Source organism: Micrasema longulum, unplaced genomic scaffold (genome assembly GCF_059751315.1).
Source record: "Micrasema longulum isolate JH-2025_06_02 unplaced genomic scaffold, ASM5975131v1 h1tg003074l, whole genome shotgun sequence".
Taxonomy (NCBI): Eukaryota; Metazoa; Arthropoda; class Insecta; order Trichoptera; family Brachycentridae; genus Micrasema; species Micrasema longulum.
The window spans coordinates 18251-37794 of NW_028280175.1; the positions used below are offsets into that span (position 1 = coordinate 18251).

Here is a 19544-nt window from a genome sequence, read left to right on the forward strand (position 1 = left end):
TGGCCCCTAAAATCGAAATATTTGGGCAATTGATAGGGACGCAATGCGGTAATGCAGCAAATATATTATGGTGCAATTGAATCTCTTGTTACATATGCGGCCAGCTTATGGGGTGAAGCGGTAAAAAAGAAATGCAATAAGAAAAAACTTGACAGCTTACAAAGACAATTTGCCATAAGATCTTGTAGAGGATACAGAACCATTTCACTCATCTCTGCTCAAGCTCTAACAGGGTTTACACCGTTAGACCTTAAAATTCAAGAAAGGAAGGACATTTATAATGTCAAGAAATTTGGTAAGCTGTATTCCATTCCAGATGATCGCAAGTATCAAGGAACTGCAAACTATTTCGATTTACCTCACCCGTGCGAAAGAGTTCCCGAAAATATTCTTTTACTTGACAAAGATATACCTCCTTATGCTCCCAACGAAATTAGAATCTTTACGGATGGTAGCCTGCTCGACGGAAAAGTGGGAGCGGCATTCGTTCCTTTTGAGAGTGATAAAGAGTTACCAGGCAGAACATTTAAATTAGATAATTTCTGCTCAGTTTTCCAGGCTGAACTACTCGCAATACGAGAAGCTCTCGAATGGTTATTAAAGAAACCACCAGAGAGATGGGGTATTGCAAAAATATTATCAGATTGTCGTTCGGGCGTTCAAGCTATAACAGATACTCGGTCGGTAAATCCATTCATTGTAGATATTCAGAGTAAAATTAAGCATCTAAAAATAAGAGGGATAACCATTCAAATATGCTGGAAAAGAGGACATGCTGGTATCGTAGGCTATGAGAGAGCGGATGAACGAGCAAGAGCCGCAACTTGTAAAAGAACGGCACCTTTCTTCTCAGAATTTCCCCTTAGCTTTGCTAAACGCTGTATAAAACAAAATACGCAGCAGCGTTGGAAGGATCATTACCGCGCTTCTTCTGCAGGTAAAATCACTAAAATGTTTTTCCCAACGCTGGCTGATGCAGCAAACTTCCGTCATCATCACCAAAGTACTTTCGAAACGACCCAAATTTTTACCGGACACGGAGCTATGAGAAGTTATCTATATAGGTTTAAATTAAGGAATGATGACTATTGTCCATGCGATGATATTTCTTCACAGAGTATAGAACATCTGTTATTTCAGTGCCCATTTTTCAGTTTGCAACGCCATAATCTTGAAGCAGAATGCAGGAAAGATGGAATATCCTTAACAGATATCCACACTGTAGTAAAAAGTAGTTATCACGCGCCATTGTTCTTGAACTTTGCAACAATGGTGATTGGACTCATAAAGGTAATAAACCAAAATCAGTGATCGAACATCCCATTTCCAAGACAAACAAAAACTTTTTTTTTCCAAGTACCTTAGCCTTGTACATGACACGTAAGGCTACTAAATACAGGGGTCCAAATATATTAAAAAAATAAAATATATATATTTCCTTTTAAATTTAAAAATAAATAAATAAAATGTCATAATAAAATAAAAAAACATATTAATTAAGAATAAAATGTATTTTAATGATCTTAATACGAGTGCAATTAAAAGTTTTTTTCTTGACCTACCGTTTATTGTTTTGACTGGGAAAGTGTTTGATAAAATTGACTACTTTAGTAAAAGAGTAATATTATTGACTTCAGTGTTGTCAGAAAAAGTGTAAAGAATCTCTTGGCAAATTTCCCCTTTGATACAATGCGGTAATAAATGTAATTAGCCGTTACTCGCTCATAAGGAAACTGGTCCACTATTGAACAAGACAAAATATTTGACATATTGGAGCAAAATATTGCCGGGCTTAGGTAATAATACAAACTTTATCCCTGCAAAAAACGTGCATTATAATATCCATTATATTTTATTAAAATTTTACACAGGAAAACCAACATAATTGACCATTAAGTTTAAAACAAAAACTACATGATAATTTATAGATAATCCTTAATTTATATTTATTATGTTAAGATTTAAAAAAATATTTCTATGATCAAAAAATTAATAAAATAATCGCATAAATTTTAAGTGTAAACAAACTAAGTCAACGTTGATAAAAGTTTAAGTTAGAAATATCAATAAAAATCACGCTATTTCTAAATATTAACTTGTAGGTAAAAAAAAAGATAATGCTACACTCGGTTTAGAAATGACTATTTTTAGCATAATAAATATTATTGAAAATGATCTAAAATTCCCTAAGAAACAATTGTTATGTAGGTATCATTAAAATGCTTAAAAAAAATGTAAAGTAACAATATTCTAGTACACGAATTTTTAATTATTTTATTATTATTTCCCTATTCGTACCCAATGGTGCACAGAGAAGTGCATTCGCGTATTCTAAATTGGCGTATTGCGATCATTTGACACACGAAAGTAAGACGATCCGACGTCAGTTAAAGACCAAAAACAATTAGAGTTCAAGATCACTTTTATACTTATGTTTTAAGCCAATCTCTCCAGAAATCAAACACAGGACCTCAGACGTGGTGAAAAAAGGCTCTAACAGTTATGAAGCCGACTAAGCTCGATTTATTTTTTCAATATTTTAGCAATATGTAACTACCGAGTCGAATAAAATTATATAGGGTTCTGGATGTAGTTCACATGTAATAATATTATGCTTAATCTGTACTAAAATGGAGTTATATAAATAACGATATACAAAAAGTAGTACTATTACTATAACTATTATCATCACGCTAAGTAGGGGTAGGATGAGAAGATGAACCACCACACACGTCTATCCTGTCAAATATTCCTAGTTTCTTCCAACATACATAGATACCTTCTAGCTACATATAACAGTAAAACATCTTACTTTAATGGAATAAAAAAGAGCTAGCAATAGAAATGTAATTATATCGAAAAAGATTGCAAATGAAGAGATAAAGAAAAAGTATTGATTGATTTGGTGTTTATTTTGTAGAACTCCATATTTAAACTTTTATAATATTAGAAATCAAACACTGATTTGAGTCTACTGAACACTTTAGTTTATTTTTACAATTGTAAACAATATAAAAACAAAAACTTCGTGACAATTGTTTCGCCTTGTTAGGGCATTTTCAAACGAATCTGAAGATTAGATGGATTGAATGTCCTTATATAGTTATATAATTTAAAGTACTTAAGTAGAAAATAAAAATAATCTTATGAACTATAGCAAGTACATTAATCGTAATTGAGGGAAAAACCAATAGTTAAGGGCGAGGGCGTGTTTAATAGGTAATGGGGAATTTAGGTATTTATATTTGAATTTCGGAAAAAATTAAACAAAGTATTTATTGACCTACATGAATGTATTGTGAGATAATTAATGAAGCTTTATAGTTTTATAACTTTAGATAATTGTTGTCGAAAATATATCAATAATATTATAACAGGTTGCTGTTCTTTTTAATTTAAAAATATGATCGAAATATTATGAAGAAATTTATATAAACATAAAAGTATTATTTTACAATATTTCTATTTTTAAGAATTTATATAAATGTAATTGTAACATGATTTATCTATTAATTACGCGCCATGTAAGCGTGTACATAAAGGGACAAAGTGAAGAATAACAGTCTATTAAAATATGTTTAATAGTGATAAAAATATTAGGATGGTTTGTTCATTTGTTATTTTAAAATTAGGGTTATTTAGATATATATTAATTTCTAATTGCTCAAGTATATTAAGTTTACGCCCCTTGCTGTAATGGAATTGGTTTATTTGAGATAGGAATTTTATGATTATTTTCAATAAAGTGATTGGAAAATTGAGAATCTTGTTTTTTATTTTTAAAGGATCTTATGTGTTCTGAATATCTAGTTTAGAAAGAGCGCCCAGTTTGCCCCACGTAAACTGCATTACAGTCGTTACATTCCAGTTTAGAAATTCCGTTGTTTTTCAAAATATTTAGCTTATGTTTTGAGTTTTTTAAAATAGCTCCGTTTTTATTATTTGTTTTGAAGGCTATGTTTATTTCATATTGTTTTGTTTTTATATTTTTTATGTTTGTAAAAATAAAATAAAACGTTCAGTAGACTCAAACCAGTGTTTGATTTCTAATATTATAGGTATAAAGAAAAAGTTTCAAAATAAATATATTGAGCAATTTGAAATTCACTTTTGATAATTTGAAATTTGAGGATCCTCACACATATTATAATACATGATATTAATTGTACGTTGACATCACTACATTATATTCAGTTTATAACCCTTTTTTGAAGCTACACAGTGTGACATAACAACTTAAATATATTAGTATTTACGTTTTTAATTAAAGGAAAAACACACAAACATTGTTTTTAGATCCCCGGACAGTGTTTATTACTGCAGTCGTAGTCTTGAATTGTTATTCACGATTTTATCTTTTTAAGTAACAAATGGCTTGGCCTCGGTATTCTTCTCAGTAAATCGCAATATTTTAATGCAATATTTTTTCTCGTTGAATGAATACGAATAACAACACAAGGCGTATAGGTTTGTGCGTACAACTTGATACAGTTGATGGCAAGGCGCTAAATACTCGCAGTTGATTCAGTTAGTTGTATAGTCCGTTTCGTTAGCTAGGGAGAATTTATAAAATCATTTATTTATACTTAATAAAGTTAGTTCATAACTTCTTAGGAACTAGAATTATCTTTAATATCTCGAAAACATATTTAAAATAATTAATTTGTAATATATAAAATACATAACATCGCTGCTGTTTTTATTATTATCCATATACATATATGTGTATATCATCACTGTCATACGTATTATTATATAACGCTTCAACATTCCATTTTTCGACATGTATAAATTTTCATTATTTATATTTTTCTATTATTATTTTGTATATTGTTTTCATTATTTTTTAGCATATTGTTTTAATTATTTTGCATATTGATTTGATTACCTGAATATTGTTTTAATATGTAAATAATTATTTTTGATTTATTTATCGAAGAGTCCCGACTAAACACGGAATTTTCTAACAAATCGAGACATAAAAAAAAATAATGGTGTCTATGTAAATTTGTGTATTTTGTGCATTAAATAAAAAAATTAAAAAAAAATAAATGCTTTCTATTTTTTTTTATTTCTTTAATCCCTAATAAAATTGGTTTTGAGACTCTGTTTTTCTGTTTATTGGTATTATATTTTTGTATTCCTGGTTTCATATGTATGACTTTAATGATATTTTTTATTTTATTTATCCCCTTAAATATTTTGTACAAAAATTGATACATTATATTGTATTTGTTACTTTACTGGGTGCAAGCCAATTTTTTTGTGCATTTTTTCTACATTAGAATAAACATTTCTTATGGTATAATCCTCATTGCCTTATTTTGAAGAATTTGTAAATCTTTAATTTTCTCCTCATTGCATAAAAAAATAAAAGAACAGTAATTTATGTGTGGAAATACGATTTTCTTTATAGATAAAAACACCACTCTTACATCTGTTTCTTAATCGTCCCATAAATGATTTTTAAAAGTATAAATTAAACAAAACCCATAAAGCACGATTACTAGTCCAGTTTATTTGTTTTACCTTTCTTTGGTCATATTAATATAAATTTTGGACTTAGGCAGAAATAACACAATGCGGAAAACGTAAAAATAGTATATAAATGGTATGTGATAAAGAAGATGGATGTCAATTTTGATGTGTGTAAAACTAACAATGGCGTCTGATGGCAGCAGTTTACATGATCTATATTTTCGTTTAGTAAAATTTGACAAAAAGGCTCTTCTTTCTGAGGCACTTCTTTCCCAGAACAGGAAAAAAAAGCGTACGTGGATGAAAAGTTGATGTAAGTTAAATACTAGAAATAAAACGATAATTTAGTAATTATAAAAAAATATTAAGATTATATAATAATATGTAAAATATTTTACACGAAGCAGGTTCCTTTATATTTAACAGGTTTTTTTAGTTCCACAAAGTTTGAAAACTTAAAAACGTTCCGTCTCAAAACGTTTTTTTCTTGACATTCATCTTTTATATCCTGTACCCTTCATAAAAATAATTCATTATCTTTTTCACACATTCATAAATATGTTTCATGAATAAAAATGCATAGATAGACGAAATCTCTTTTTTTGATTTGCTAGTGTTGCATAAGTTACTGCATTGGTATTCCGAATGCAGTGTATTTTGATAATTTTTGTTACGTGATTAGGCGTCTAGTCTGACGCTTTATGTTCAGTTTAGAAATAATGTAACCATAGAATAAGGAATAGTCCAGAAGGAGCGTAGAATCATATTTGAATACATTGGACTGTGTCCAATAATTCCCCCACTATGCCTCACTTTTGCCACGCGCATTTGTGATGCCGCCGTGTAATGTTGCGCGGTGGGAAAAATAAAATTTAGCACAAATGTAAGGTAAAAAAAAGCAATCTGTTAAAATACCTAAAATTTTATTGCGCACGCGGAAATGTTGATTGACACAACAGAGTAAATAAGTAAAGGGTCATTTAAAAGGCGTAATTGAATTAATGAACTTTGAACTTAAAATATAAAACAAATTTTATTTTACATAAAACGGATATTTTTATGTTATGTTAAATAACATTTTATGTTTTAAAGATAATTAATGTCTGTCAAATTTCAACGATAGAGTTCTTTAATCCGAGATCCAATTTTCATTAGTTCTCTCATTAAATAATCAAAGTAGGGTAAAAAAAATCTACCCTGGCAACACTAACGAAATGTTCATTTTGTTTCTTCGACAATCTGACAGATGAAAAAATAATTCAATTTGTAAGTAATGCATTTGTTCCATACACATTCATTTGCTAATTATACATGAAATGTGATTGCATGCTATTTTTTTACGATCCTAGCAGTATTTCTACACTTTAAAAGGACACAACACAGCATAGTTGAATTCAAATCAGGAGTTGCGTACTGAGCGACGTCTACAAAGAAAGTAATGAGTCAAAACGTAAACTTACTCATTTATGAGTAGTTTAATCGCCTTCTGTTTGATGTGCGTATGCGGTTTCTGGACTATTCTTAATTCTATGAATGTAACATTACTATGCAGAACTAACTTTAAAATCCAAATTTTATTTTTAATTCTTAATGCTTATGTGTTTAAAAAAGAATGTAATATCAATCAGAATGTTTTGCAAAACTGCAAGAAGATTTAAAAAGGATAAATATTATTTGTTTTGATACGTACTTAATGTTAAAGTTAGACCGGACGAGTGTTTTTAATTGTTTCTCTGAATAATACTGAAGAATATAAATTGTGTGGTAGTTATATAGTTCGTCTCGTGGACTACTAGTGAGTGTTTATTTATCGTGCCTGATGTCATTGGTTTGATCTCCAGCATACTCAATAAACACATTGATTACGAGTATATATGTGATTTTTCACTCCAATATTTAATGGCCCTCGGACTGGAGTAGTAAAATCGTTGATTAACTGCGATTGAAGAACCAATATATTTACCTTACGCATCATTGGTGCTGACTAGACAATGCTGATAAATTTAAAGTTTCTTATGGTAAAATAATGTAGGTATTATTATGAAGTATGATTGATATAAAACTATGGCTACGAATTTAATACAAATAGAAAAAAAGATGATCTTGCTGCAAAATTCCCTATGGGGCTGTATTGGTACACTAAACGAAGCGTATATTGATATATATTTTTTGGCTACACGAAGGTTAGATTATCAGTCTTACGCTTCAGGTCCGAGTTTAGAATTTATAAAATATTCTAGTTTTAAAAATATTGTTTTAAATAAATATTTCATATCGATTGTATTATAATTTGAACCCGAGTCCTAGACGCGAGGTCCGAGACCCGAGTAATTAACCACGATTCATACAATTTTTTTATAGTTAGGGTGAGTCAAGGACTTTTAACAAACCTCTGCATAAAGTTCACCCTTTTTTCATCTGATTCATAGGATAAAATAAATAATTGAAGCACTTAATTTATGATTTTCCATGTTTAATAACATAACTAAATCTACTTAATATCGAATTGAATGACGGATTAAATGGTTTGTCCTTTAAGGAACAGAAATACATCATTGATTTTACACAAATATTTATAGGGTAAATATTCCATGTGTAGATTTACGTTTTAAAAAAATAGATTCCGATTTAGATAACGACAATATGGTTTTCTAAATCAGAATTGAAAAGTAAAATGATTTCTTAACGAATAGACTATGATCACTAATATGGGAATAACAGAACTTTGATCTGTAACATGCAGTGAGAATTTGCACGTGTGTATTAGTTAACATTGTTCTAATACCTCCTCGTGTAGGCAGGCCGATAGGTACTTTTACAGATATTTTTTTTGCAGTATATAAGTTCATCTAGCCTGAAGCCAATCACAGTTCCACTCGATATATCAATCAAACATCGTCTTGTCATTGCTGTGGCATAACATATAGTTTAATGAATTTTTGTTGATTTCTCGTTTGCACTTAATTTATCAATTGACATGTCTTTTAAGGTGAGAAATACGTTTGCAAAAATCTGACTCATTTAAGAGAAATATAAACAAAAATAATAATGATATTTGTTTAATACTATTTTTTAAAACTGAATAACATCTGTGAATTGTATTGTTGAAATGTGTGACTTCAAATATTTTAATATTGATAGTATTTTTATACTCATTATTAAGTCACGAACATGTAGTTACTACTACAGTTTTTCTATGCTTAGAGAATAAATATAATAGAGTTTCAATTTTTTTTATTTATTTTCATCCTGATGTTGCAATGTCTTCAAATGAAATGTTATTTTTTAAAAAAACATCAGGTTTCCATATTACCACACTAATGCTTTCATATTCGCTTTCATAATAATTCCCTCGTCTTGAAACAGACAAAGCAATTGTACTTTAATAAAAGACTACTAAATGTATTTCTGGACTTTGCCACTTATGCATAGTTTACGTGACCATTTTTGATATTTCCGTGATCATATAATTTTTTTATTAAAAAATACAATAAATTAGTTAAAAATTCAAAGCGTTCAGAATTCATATCGTACACTGCACAAATATCACGAGTAGCTTTAAAAGCTCTATTACTTCTATTGAACGCGGAAAGAAGGGATGTATCGGAAATTCTCACTTTTGTCTACTTGGTATTCGATTTTGAAGGCTTGTAATCAAATAAAATAATTTATTTAACGTAAAAGCAAACACAATATCTTGAAGAACAGAAAATTTTCATTCATATAACGTATAACTTTTGCCAGTTTGTTTTACTTTTGGTGCTCATTTTAAAATTTGGCAAAAAATGGACACAGTTTATATACGAGTACTATTTTTTTTTAAAACGAAAATTTAGAACTGACCCCAATTATTTGTACTATTTGAAAAGAATAATATACAAAAAAAACAGTTTCTGGTTAAATAAATAAATCAGGTAGTTATTTTATTAAATACTTTCCCCTAAAGGTAATCGCTGTTTGCTCGGTTCTTGTGGTATCAAGGGCCACAGGGCAACTGTTTGGTGGCAATGGAGGCGGTTTCGGGAACGCGGGCGGAAGGTTCGGCGGAGGCTTAGGATCCGGATTTGGTATTGGAAATGGGGTTGGGAATGGATTTGATGGGGGGCTCGGAGGAGGAACCCGGAATACTTTTGGCCTCGGAAATACGGTCAATAGCTTCAGTGGAGACATCGGAGGAGATCTTGCCGATGATTTAGGAGGAAACCTGAATGCAGGGTTTGGAGGTCTGAACGAGGACCTAGGTGGAGGGCTGGGACAAGAGTTTGGCACAGGTGGTCGTGTAAGACTTGGTCAGAATGCCGTAGCTACTCAGAGCGTTGTTTTTGGGAATCAAAATACTCGCAGGTTCGGCACTCCAACTGGATTTGGTTTCGGTGAGTACATTATTTTATCTGTTTATTGATTATTGTAATTGATTAATTTACTATACGTATTTTATAAAATAATGTTAACCTTTAAGTCAAATAAAATATTAAATTAACTCACCTGTAGGTCTGAATTTAAAATGTAAATGCTAGATAGTTTATTTTATTTATTTAATAAATTGTCATACGAGTAAACATAAAATTATACATTTATTCAAATTTGCTTTGACTGTCTAACTAAGAACTCTGGTTATTTACCCGGTTTTAAGATAGTCAAAATATAAAAATAGTAATCAATACAAAAAAAAACATTTTTAGGAAAATAAAGTAAATATGTTGTTAAAAAAACCCTATTAAAATACAAATGAAAAAACATTGCTAAAAACAAAGTAATTACAGTAAAAAAACGTTGAAAAAAAAAATTAAAAACATAGGAAAACACGTCATTTAAACCAGCCAATTAAAGTTCATAAGCTCTGTTGATGCTGAGATTTACGTATTTTTTTCCATAAAATGTTCTCTAAATCGGTTGTGATATGTTTTTAGATGATGTTTTAGTGCAATATACATTTAAATTTCTAACAGTCTTAATGTAGGCATTTGAAGTTTAAAACTGATCATCTTACTTACTTTAAGTTGCAAATAGTCAAGACACACTGAAATTAGTATACCAATGCACTACTTTATTTACCATTAGTCACAAATAAGGGTAAAAAGTAAGAAAAATGTTACCGGAAAATAGGTTCTTCGTCTTTAGTCAATTTTCCACTGAGAAGACGATAAACTCAATAAAATACGATTTTTCTTAACTCAGGATGTTCAATAAAGTTCATCATTTTATTTGGAATTATTAATCTGTTGTGCAAATAAAGAACACATAAATTTAAATAAAGTGTAAAGAGCTAACCAATAACTCACATTATTGCGAATAATTCATGATGTATTATGCTTATCGTTTCAGGAGCAACTCCCATTGTTTCCAATCGTATATCTTCTTTCGATAATGATGATCAGGTAAGTTTTTTTCTTAAATTATTTTATTTATTTTCGGAACAATTACAGATTACCAGTAACACTTATATAAACACACAAAAACGTAGTATTACTGGGCCAATAATTAAACATAAAAAAACATACAATAAATGTAAAATAATTGGCAAAGTATTTATGTAAAATTATTTTTGCAGCATCACAGCCATCCATCCTACCACTTTAAATACTCTGTTCAGGACCGTCATACCGGAGACCAGAAGAGTCACCAGGAGGCAAGAGATGGAGACCAGGTGCGAGGAGTATACTCCCTGGTGGAGCCTGATGGCACAATCCGTCGCGTGGAATACACTGCTGATGACAGAAATGGGTGAGAACCGAAAATAATTTCGATTGTTATCATTTAAGAAAAAAACATGGGTTTTGTTTGAAAATAAAGTAATTCGCGTCTTCGTGGAAAAAGTCTGACATTTTGAATACTGTTTTATACTTCAAAATATGTTACAATGTCCACAACAAAGGGAAAAATTTTGAAAAATTAAAAACAATTGTCCGGCAAAGTGACCCATATTCTGGTTGAGAATCCGTTTTTTCTTTTGCTTATTTTTGATTTTTTAAAAATGAATAAACCTAATAATACAAAAAGGTACATGTATGACATTTCCATTAAAAAAGTACACGTAATATTCAAAAATATAAAAAACAACTTTTTTTTTCAATAAATAAAGAAATATCTGCGTTCTTATGATTTACCCAAATATTTAATTATTTTATTTATTTTGAGGGTCGTTTTCAACGAGTTGTAAATAACCCACTATTAAAAAATAAAATCAAGTTTGGGTAGAGTGAGAAGAGAAGTGATTCGAACCACAAACCTTTGGTGCGTGAGTCCAAGACACTAGCCACAGGACCATTAAACATGTTCTACATTATTTATTGTGTATGCAGATAATTGGTAGAATTCCATATTTAATTTGGTAATGTATCCAAAATAAAACAAGTTTATTGGATTGTAATTCTACTTTATTTTTTATTAAATATACAAAGGTATTGTGACGCGTTTCGTCTTGTTAGGACATTTTCAAACAAACTAACACAAACGCGTCACAATATACCCTTTGTATATTTTATAAAAAATAAAGTAGAATTACAATCCAATAAACTTGTTTTATTTTGGATACATTACCAAATTAAAAATGTTCTACATTATTTAAAATAAATATATAAATACAAAATATAAACCAAATAAATGTATCAATCATTTAGCAGTCACGGCCTTTGTTGTAGAGAAGAAGCAAGTTACCGAATATGCTTAGTATAATCATTTTTATGCTGAATATTTTGACGATGCCTAAATATAACTGAGTTTAACATTCACGAGTTTAAAAGACACAATCTATATAACATAGAACCTGTTCAAGAAAAGAATATGAAAGTCTATGCAGGGTTCATGATCTATGATATACTGATTCAACAACCACAACTCTTCAAAATTCATTTTAATTGTTGCTTTCTTTTACAAAAATCAAAGTACCAGCTGCATGTTAAGACAGGCAGAATGGTGAATGTTACATAATATGTAAAGTGATCGCTTAAACCAGTCAATAACAAGTTTTTGGCCCCGTAAATCTCTGAGAAAATTAACCGATAAACTTTCATACACCCTTTTCAAAGAGGTCCAATTCTATCTGTATTATTTATGTCTCAGTTTCGATATTACTTGTTTGTTTGCTGTTAGGTTTAATGCTGTAGTTACAAGGTCAGGTCGAGCATCCATAATCCCACCACAGCCAGCTGCACAGAGACTCCGGCTTCTCTAGTGCACATCTCAACCACTCACCGCCTGACATCGCCAGCTGCTACCATGTTTCACTTTCATAATGTCTATTGTCTCTCGATTCATTGCCCTTGAAAACAAAAGAAATTTGCTCACAATCGCGGATAACACTAACCTGGGAGATTCTTACAAGTTTTTCGCGTGAAACATTTTGCCAGTAAAATATCGCTACATCAATACAACAGTAAGTATCTACACCTTAAATTTTTTATCCGTTTTCTACTACAATAAAAACACAAAAATGGTCAATGAAGTGTATGTCATTATTATGTATTAGATTAAATGTTTTAAGAAGTACAATTAAATCGCAAATTTGACGATAACCTTCTACTGTATAAATGTAACAAACAATGTTTTCTAACTATGAATTGTAATAATTATATAAGTATCTTTTTTTCTATAAAACGTTGTGTAGAATTAATTGATTGTTAAGAAAACTTGTGTAATTCTCAAATTATGACCCATCAAATTTGACGCCGTGTCCCAGTTAAAAGCAAAATTGCAATATTTTATATTTTAACAATGAAGAAGTTGAGTGCCAATATTTTAAATGACAACGATCTTTGCTAGTATGTTCGAGTATTATGAAAGAGAATTAAAACTTATGTACAAATTACATAATAATATAGACTGAAAATTTACCAGTACAAAAGTTGCTTAAACTGTTTGATTCATAGGGAATAATACCATGTCATTTTAGTGATAATTTAATTTATGAAAAAACAACATTTTAAAAATACTATTTTTATGTATTTATTTAAAACTTATTTTTATCATCGCCATTTTTATACTAACGTAAAAAATGTTATTGTTTTTAATTACATAGTACAACGTTTATAAAAATATTTGTTTTATTATTATTATTTTTTAAATATTTTTGAACAAACAAATGATAAGTATTTTTTTTATCTAATTATATAAAGTTAAATGCAACACTGGTATCTCTATATAGTATAAGATAATGAAATATGTATATATGTTCAGCAGTGTATATATGACAAGCAAATATAAAAAAGAATAATGTAAATAAAGAATAATAAATAAGTAAAGATGTTTTTAATATTATATTTCTTATTTCTGCTGCACCTTACCTTTCCTAATAATTCCTTGATAAATATTTACGATACTTTAGAATGAAAAAAATGAACATCAAATCACTGCTCATACTTTCCCTCTCTCCTTCGAAATACTAAGATATATTTTTTTAAATATATCAGGTAAAAAGAGTACAGCGTCTTACTCCAACAACATGATTATTTCTTTATTTACACGCAAGAAAGATGATTAGTTTTTCGCTTCTGATTAAAAAGAGATTGTGATATATTTTAGCAAAAGCACTAAGTTTACTATTTCAGGTCGTTTTAGTGAGTTATTTTACCTTTGTTTTAATTTTTCAAAAATGTATAAAAGTAGGAGGGTTTCATTCTAATGTGGGTATCATTATTTTAATTGTCCAGTGATATTTGTATATGTCCAATAATATAAAATGGTATTTGAAAATAGCTTATGCACTAGAGTGCTAAATAAACAGACCGATTCAGTTTACATATCTGAGTATTATTACCCCAGGATTTACATAATATTACGGCTATACTGACAGAATGCATTAAATCAACAGCCTTTGTATATTTCAAATATTTTTAAATAAAGATGAAAGATGTTAAATTTTATGCTATGCCTAGAATAAAGATTACTCTTTCAAAGCTTAAAAAATCTAATAGAAGAAAATTGTGGGAGAAATAATGCGTTGAAAGAATAAAAAATCTTTATACTATGCGATTATTTTGGAACTTGTTTTACTGTCAGTAAAGGCTCGATATGATAAAGTTTGCGATTCATCTGGGTAGATGGCAGTAGTTTATTGTAATATGTTTGTAAACATAAGAACCCCTAATGGAATTAAATAAAACCTATTCTAATACAAATATTATAATTGACATGATTACAAAACACAAATTGAAAATGTTAATAAGTAGAATAAAATAAAAATGAGAACAATAATAAAACACAAGTGACAATTGAAATTGAGTACAAACACACATATTGAGGCCTAATTTATGCTTTAATTCAGTTTCGTTTGCTACAAAAAAATTTGATGTCCAGATCTTCTTCTTCTTCTTCTTCAGCTTTATTTACTCCACTGCTGGATAATGGCCTCTTCCAAACGTCTCCATTCCTTCCTATCACCCACTTTCATCATTCATGTTTTACCGGCAATAGAGGCAATGTCGTCGGCTCATCTTTTCTGTGTCCGGATCTAACTTAGTTAATTTCAGTCTTAGGTCCCCTCTATACCTCGATTAGTAATATCCAATCGATTTCGTTTTTCAATGAGTAAATCGCGGAGCTAAAACCACATTCCACCAAATAAGATGTGGGAAATGGTAATGATAATTTTCTGGCATGCAAAGTAATATTAGGATATTTTGTGTTAGTTTCTTCGCAAATCCATGCCATTATTCTTACATCCTGCACAGTTTCTGTGTTTTTAGATAATTATTGAAATTGTAACGGGTTTCATTCTATTTTAAGTACAATTTGGCGTGTATTTCAATTTCGTACGTCTCAGGCAGTTTTTCGTATGACCGATGAGTATTTCTCTTTATATGTGGAATGCCGACGTGTCTTATCTTTGAAGCGTGCCGCCCCACCTCTGAGGCGTTATGCCCCACCGATGGGGCGTACGCCCCACCTTGGAAAACACTGATGTAGAGGATAAGGAAGATAAGGGAGAGTAACAAATATACTAATTTAGTATTATAGTCACAATAAAACAAACTTCTACAGTACAATTGAATTTTCATTTATACGAGCTAAGTTATAGTTATGCATAGAAAAAAACTACTATACGCTTAATTTAGCTGCTAAACCCGGGCTTCTGAACGTTCTCGAGAAAACACGTTGTAAGCACGTAATTTATGTACCAATTACGTGCTAGCAACGCTTTTTCTCCCCTCAAGAGCGTACAGAATCGCATTGCTGTCTGATTGCGTTAGATTACTATTACTACTGCACACTTGAATTTTTAAAAATATTTTTTTATATATTTATTCTAGCTCTATTTACACTTTTCCGTGCATAGAGCCAATATCTTATTTAGTTCGCTGGTTGCAAAGGTATATAATTTTCTCATTTAGTTTTATATTATTATTGATTTATTTGCATGTATTTTTGGACCTGGAAAAAGTCCTTACTTTTTTAAATGTAAAATTGCATTTCTATGATTTACTTCGATAAATCATACTCAAGTAAATTAATAAATTCTGGCGTTCGCCAAATCAATATTATTAATTTGATTTAATTACTACAGAAATGTAAAAAAAAAAATCAGAAGTTTGATAATGCTTTTAACATAAAAATACGCGTATCAATTATATTAATAAATTGAAAGATGAATAATGAATTGCCATTGTAAAAACTACGCACGAGAAGTTTTGCACAATGTAAACCATAATATATGGGGAGAGACGCTAATATTTATGCATGATTTTAGTATTGCTACATTCTGATAGATGGTGCTTGCATGACGGAAAAAAAACCCAAATAAATTAGAAAGCTCAGTGCTACGGAAAGTTAGATTCAATAATTATTTTCTTAAACGTGTTAAAAATTAAAACATTTTATTGTATGGCGAAGTTTCTTGAAAGTATATGAAAAAAATATGAAAATGATTACTTTTAAAATGAACTAATTCGAACTACGCAACTAGTTCTTCCGGATCAACCAACGATGGACAATTGTGTTCTTCTTTTTAGTAAATTGGCATCCGGTTTCCGGGATGCCATTTCACTAAAAAGAAGAACTCACCGAAGAAAACTTGTAACGTCGTGGGAGGAGTAATTTCAAAATAACAAAGCTTTAAAAAACCATACAAAATAAAAAAAAACGATACGTTACAATATTTTTTTAAATTTTGGTTTATATTTGAAAATCTATTTAAAAAAAATGAATATTAAAAATCACCAAACTTCCTCATTGCATTATGTAGTTACATTAAAAAATTAACAATTACAAGAAATATAAATAAATTTACACATGGACATGGCAGTATTTCACTTTCAAGAGAACTATTAGGATATAAATTTATAGAGCTTGGATATGCTCAAAATATTTTTGATTCAATTAAATTTTCAGGTATTTTTATTATTTCAAAATATTTCAGTGGTTGAAATAGTTCAGCCGGATAATTCACCCACGTCAGAAATGGATTCCGGTCTTTAACTTTACAAATATCAACAAATGGAAGAGTTGAAATTATGTGGATGTTTAAGGATAGGCAGACAGAAATCGTCCTTCTAAAGATGGATTGCCTTTAAAAAAAACATAGACAGAATGGTGAATGTTATGCAGTGTTTTAAGTGGCCTTTCAAATCAATTATGGCGGACATCAATGAAGTGTGTTAGGATCAATATTATTTCCAATATGTACATGATGAATTTTCTGGAAAACAACATTTTAAAAATTAAGATTTAAAACGTATTTGTAAAAACGAAGCGCTACGCACCAGACTCGGACTAGGGAAGCGGCTTGGTAGGGAAGGGGTAGGAGTTTTTCCGAAGGAAGGTTAGTCTGAGACATTTGGGATTGTCTTCACTTTCAAATAATAATAATACATTTTTTAAATTAAAAAATAAGTTTCTGAAAACAAAATATTAGTGTGGTATATACATATATATGTATCTATTTAAGGATTTTTTTTATGATTCTACGGTTTACTAGGAGATAATAAAAAAGTTTTAAAACTCAATTGATCAAAATACACCCGAGTTCTAAGATTAAGTAACATTTTAAAACAACTTTATGAAATAAAAAATATATACGACAGAATTTTTAATTAAAAATAATAAATTAAACTTGTGATGTGCCTCAAATAAAACTAGTCTTTAAATAAATTATTTAAAAAAAAAATAGACGGGGGATATAAAACTTTTTTATCACCCGTCGATAGGAGGAGTGCTCTCCCAAAATTGTAGTAGTGTTCTTGTAATAGAAAAAAATTGTGTAACACTAATAACAAAGTTTTATTTTCATAACAGTTTATAATGAAGTGTTACGAAGTGAATGCTGATTCAATAAACTATATAAGTATTTGAATAAATGATTCACTTTTCAATTGTAACCATTAACTAAATCAAATATTTTTATGTTCATACTTATCGACTTTTCTACGTCTATCGGTTTTGATACGTATCCGTTTATTCGCCAAATCCATTATACACCTTTACCATAGTTGTTGCACAAAATTATAAAACCAAAAATGTGTTACCATTTAAATTGAAAAAAAAAACAAAGAAAAATTTATTGAATGCATAATTTTGAAACTGATTTACTCGTAATCAAATTGAAGAGAATGCTTTATATTTAATTTTCCGTTCAGAAATTTTGGACTTAAATTTATTGACATATTACAACAGAGATGAAGAACATTTAAGAAAAGGTAATATAGAAGTCTATTCATCTACAGGGCTTATGACCTGTCAATGGCTGGTTTAAGTGGCCACTTTACACACTGTGTAACATTAACCATTCTGCCTATATTTGAACATCTATATTCCTTCGATTCTTTCATCTGTTGATGTTTGTGAAGTTAAAGAGCTGTATGTAGTATGTAGATGAAATAATTCAATTAGATGAATCTCACCCGCATAAATAAAGGTTTCATGTTAATATAAACAGCTCCCCAGGGAGTTGAATCCAGTCCTTGTCTACAAAAATTTGGACAAACTCAAAATATTGTTGTTAAATCTATAGTCTTATAAATATCTAGCTATTATTGAATCCAAAACAAAGAAGTTCAAGTCTTAAACAAATTTGTGTAGTATTAAAAAACAAAGTATCTTAATTCAGATAGACACATATCTCGACAAAGTTGAGATATTCACCGAGTCGATCATATTTATTCAAGTCCAGAAATTTATAGGGTTTATAACACGTCATTTTATAGTTTAATCACTCAAATGACCACTCGTTTTACATATTGTAATATTTACAATTCTGCATGCCTTTAAGCATTTAACAAAATCCTTAAAGTTTTGGGAATATCAGAGATAAAGTTTAACGTTTCAGAAAAGACGGCGCTCTTCAACTATTTCTCAATGTTTGGATTTAAAAATTTCTTTCGTTCTTCTGAATTTTTGTAAATATAACATCTGGGCACCCATGCTAAAAAAAATACATGAGTATTCAATTAAAAATCATTAAGATAAAAATAATTTTAAAGACGATTTGAGATAACCCAGTTTACAAATTTCCCGGTCCTAAAAACGTTCTGGTGCGGTGCCGCGTGGTGAGATTGTTCCGAACTTTATTATCTATTTAAAAACTTAGAGTTATTTTTGACAAAACCAAACAATTGTACTCAAATTGTAAATTGAATCATGCAAAATTACCAATAATGCAACAATAAGCTTTATCATGTTTTATGTTAAGTTCACTTTATAATTTGGGGATTTTAAAAATAAATAAAATGCCAATGATATATTAATGCGTGGGATCAGTAGTGAGAGTGACTGATAAAGAAGTGGGTTGACTTTAAGTTCTTTCAACAAGCTTTAATATAATTATATTAATTTGTAGGTCAAAATATATAATATTGAACGGCCTTGTTAGTTTTTTAACCTCAGACTGGCACTCGCCGATCGTAGAAGGCATTACAAGTAACGATTACGTTAAAATATTATGCAATTGGTAAAATAATACTTGTGGGTGACTGTCTATTCGTCTATTTACCATAACAAAAACTATTGTAGGTTTTAAGTTATCCGATAGCCATAATAGGACTACTGCGGAGCTGACATATTTGTAATAATGAAAAATATATTCTTATATACTCTTGTAAAGTAATATTTTATTACTCTTGTAAAGTAATATTTTA

General features: G+C 29.6%; 1 protein-coding gene across 1 annotated transcript; it reads left to right on the forward strand.

Moving 5' to 3' along the window:
- Positions 1-8344: 8344 nt before the first annotated feature.
- On the forward strand, positions 8345-13718 carry LOC148271144 (uncharacterized). Its single transcript, XM_088241781.1, has 5 exons — positions 8345-8467; positions 9425-9851; positions 10804-10856; positions 11030-11202; positions 12571-13718. The coding sequence occupies exons 1-5, from the start codon at positions 8456-8458 to the stop codon at positions 12650-12652; spliced, it is 747 nt and encodes a 248-aa protein (XP_088097907.1). The 5' UTR covers positions 8345-8455; the 3' UTR covers positions 12653-13718.
- Positions 13719-19544: the final 5826 nt, after the last annotated feature.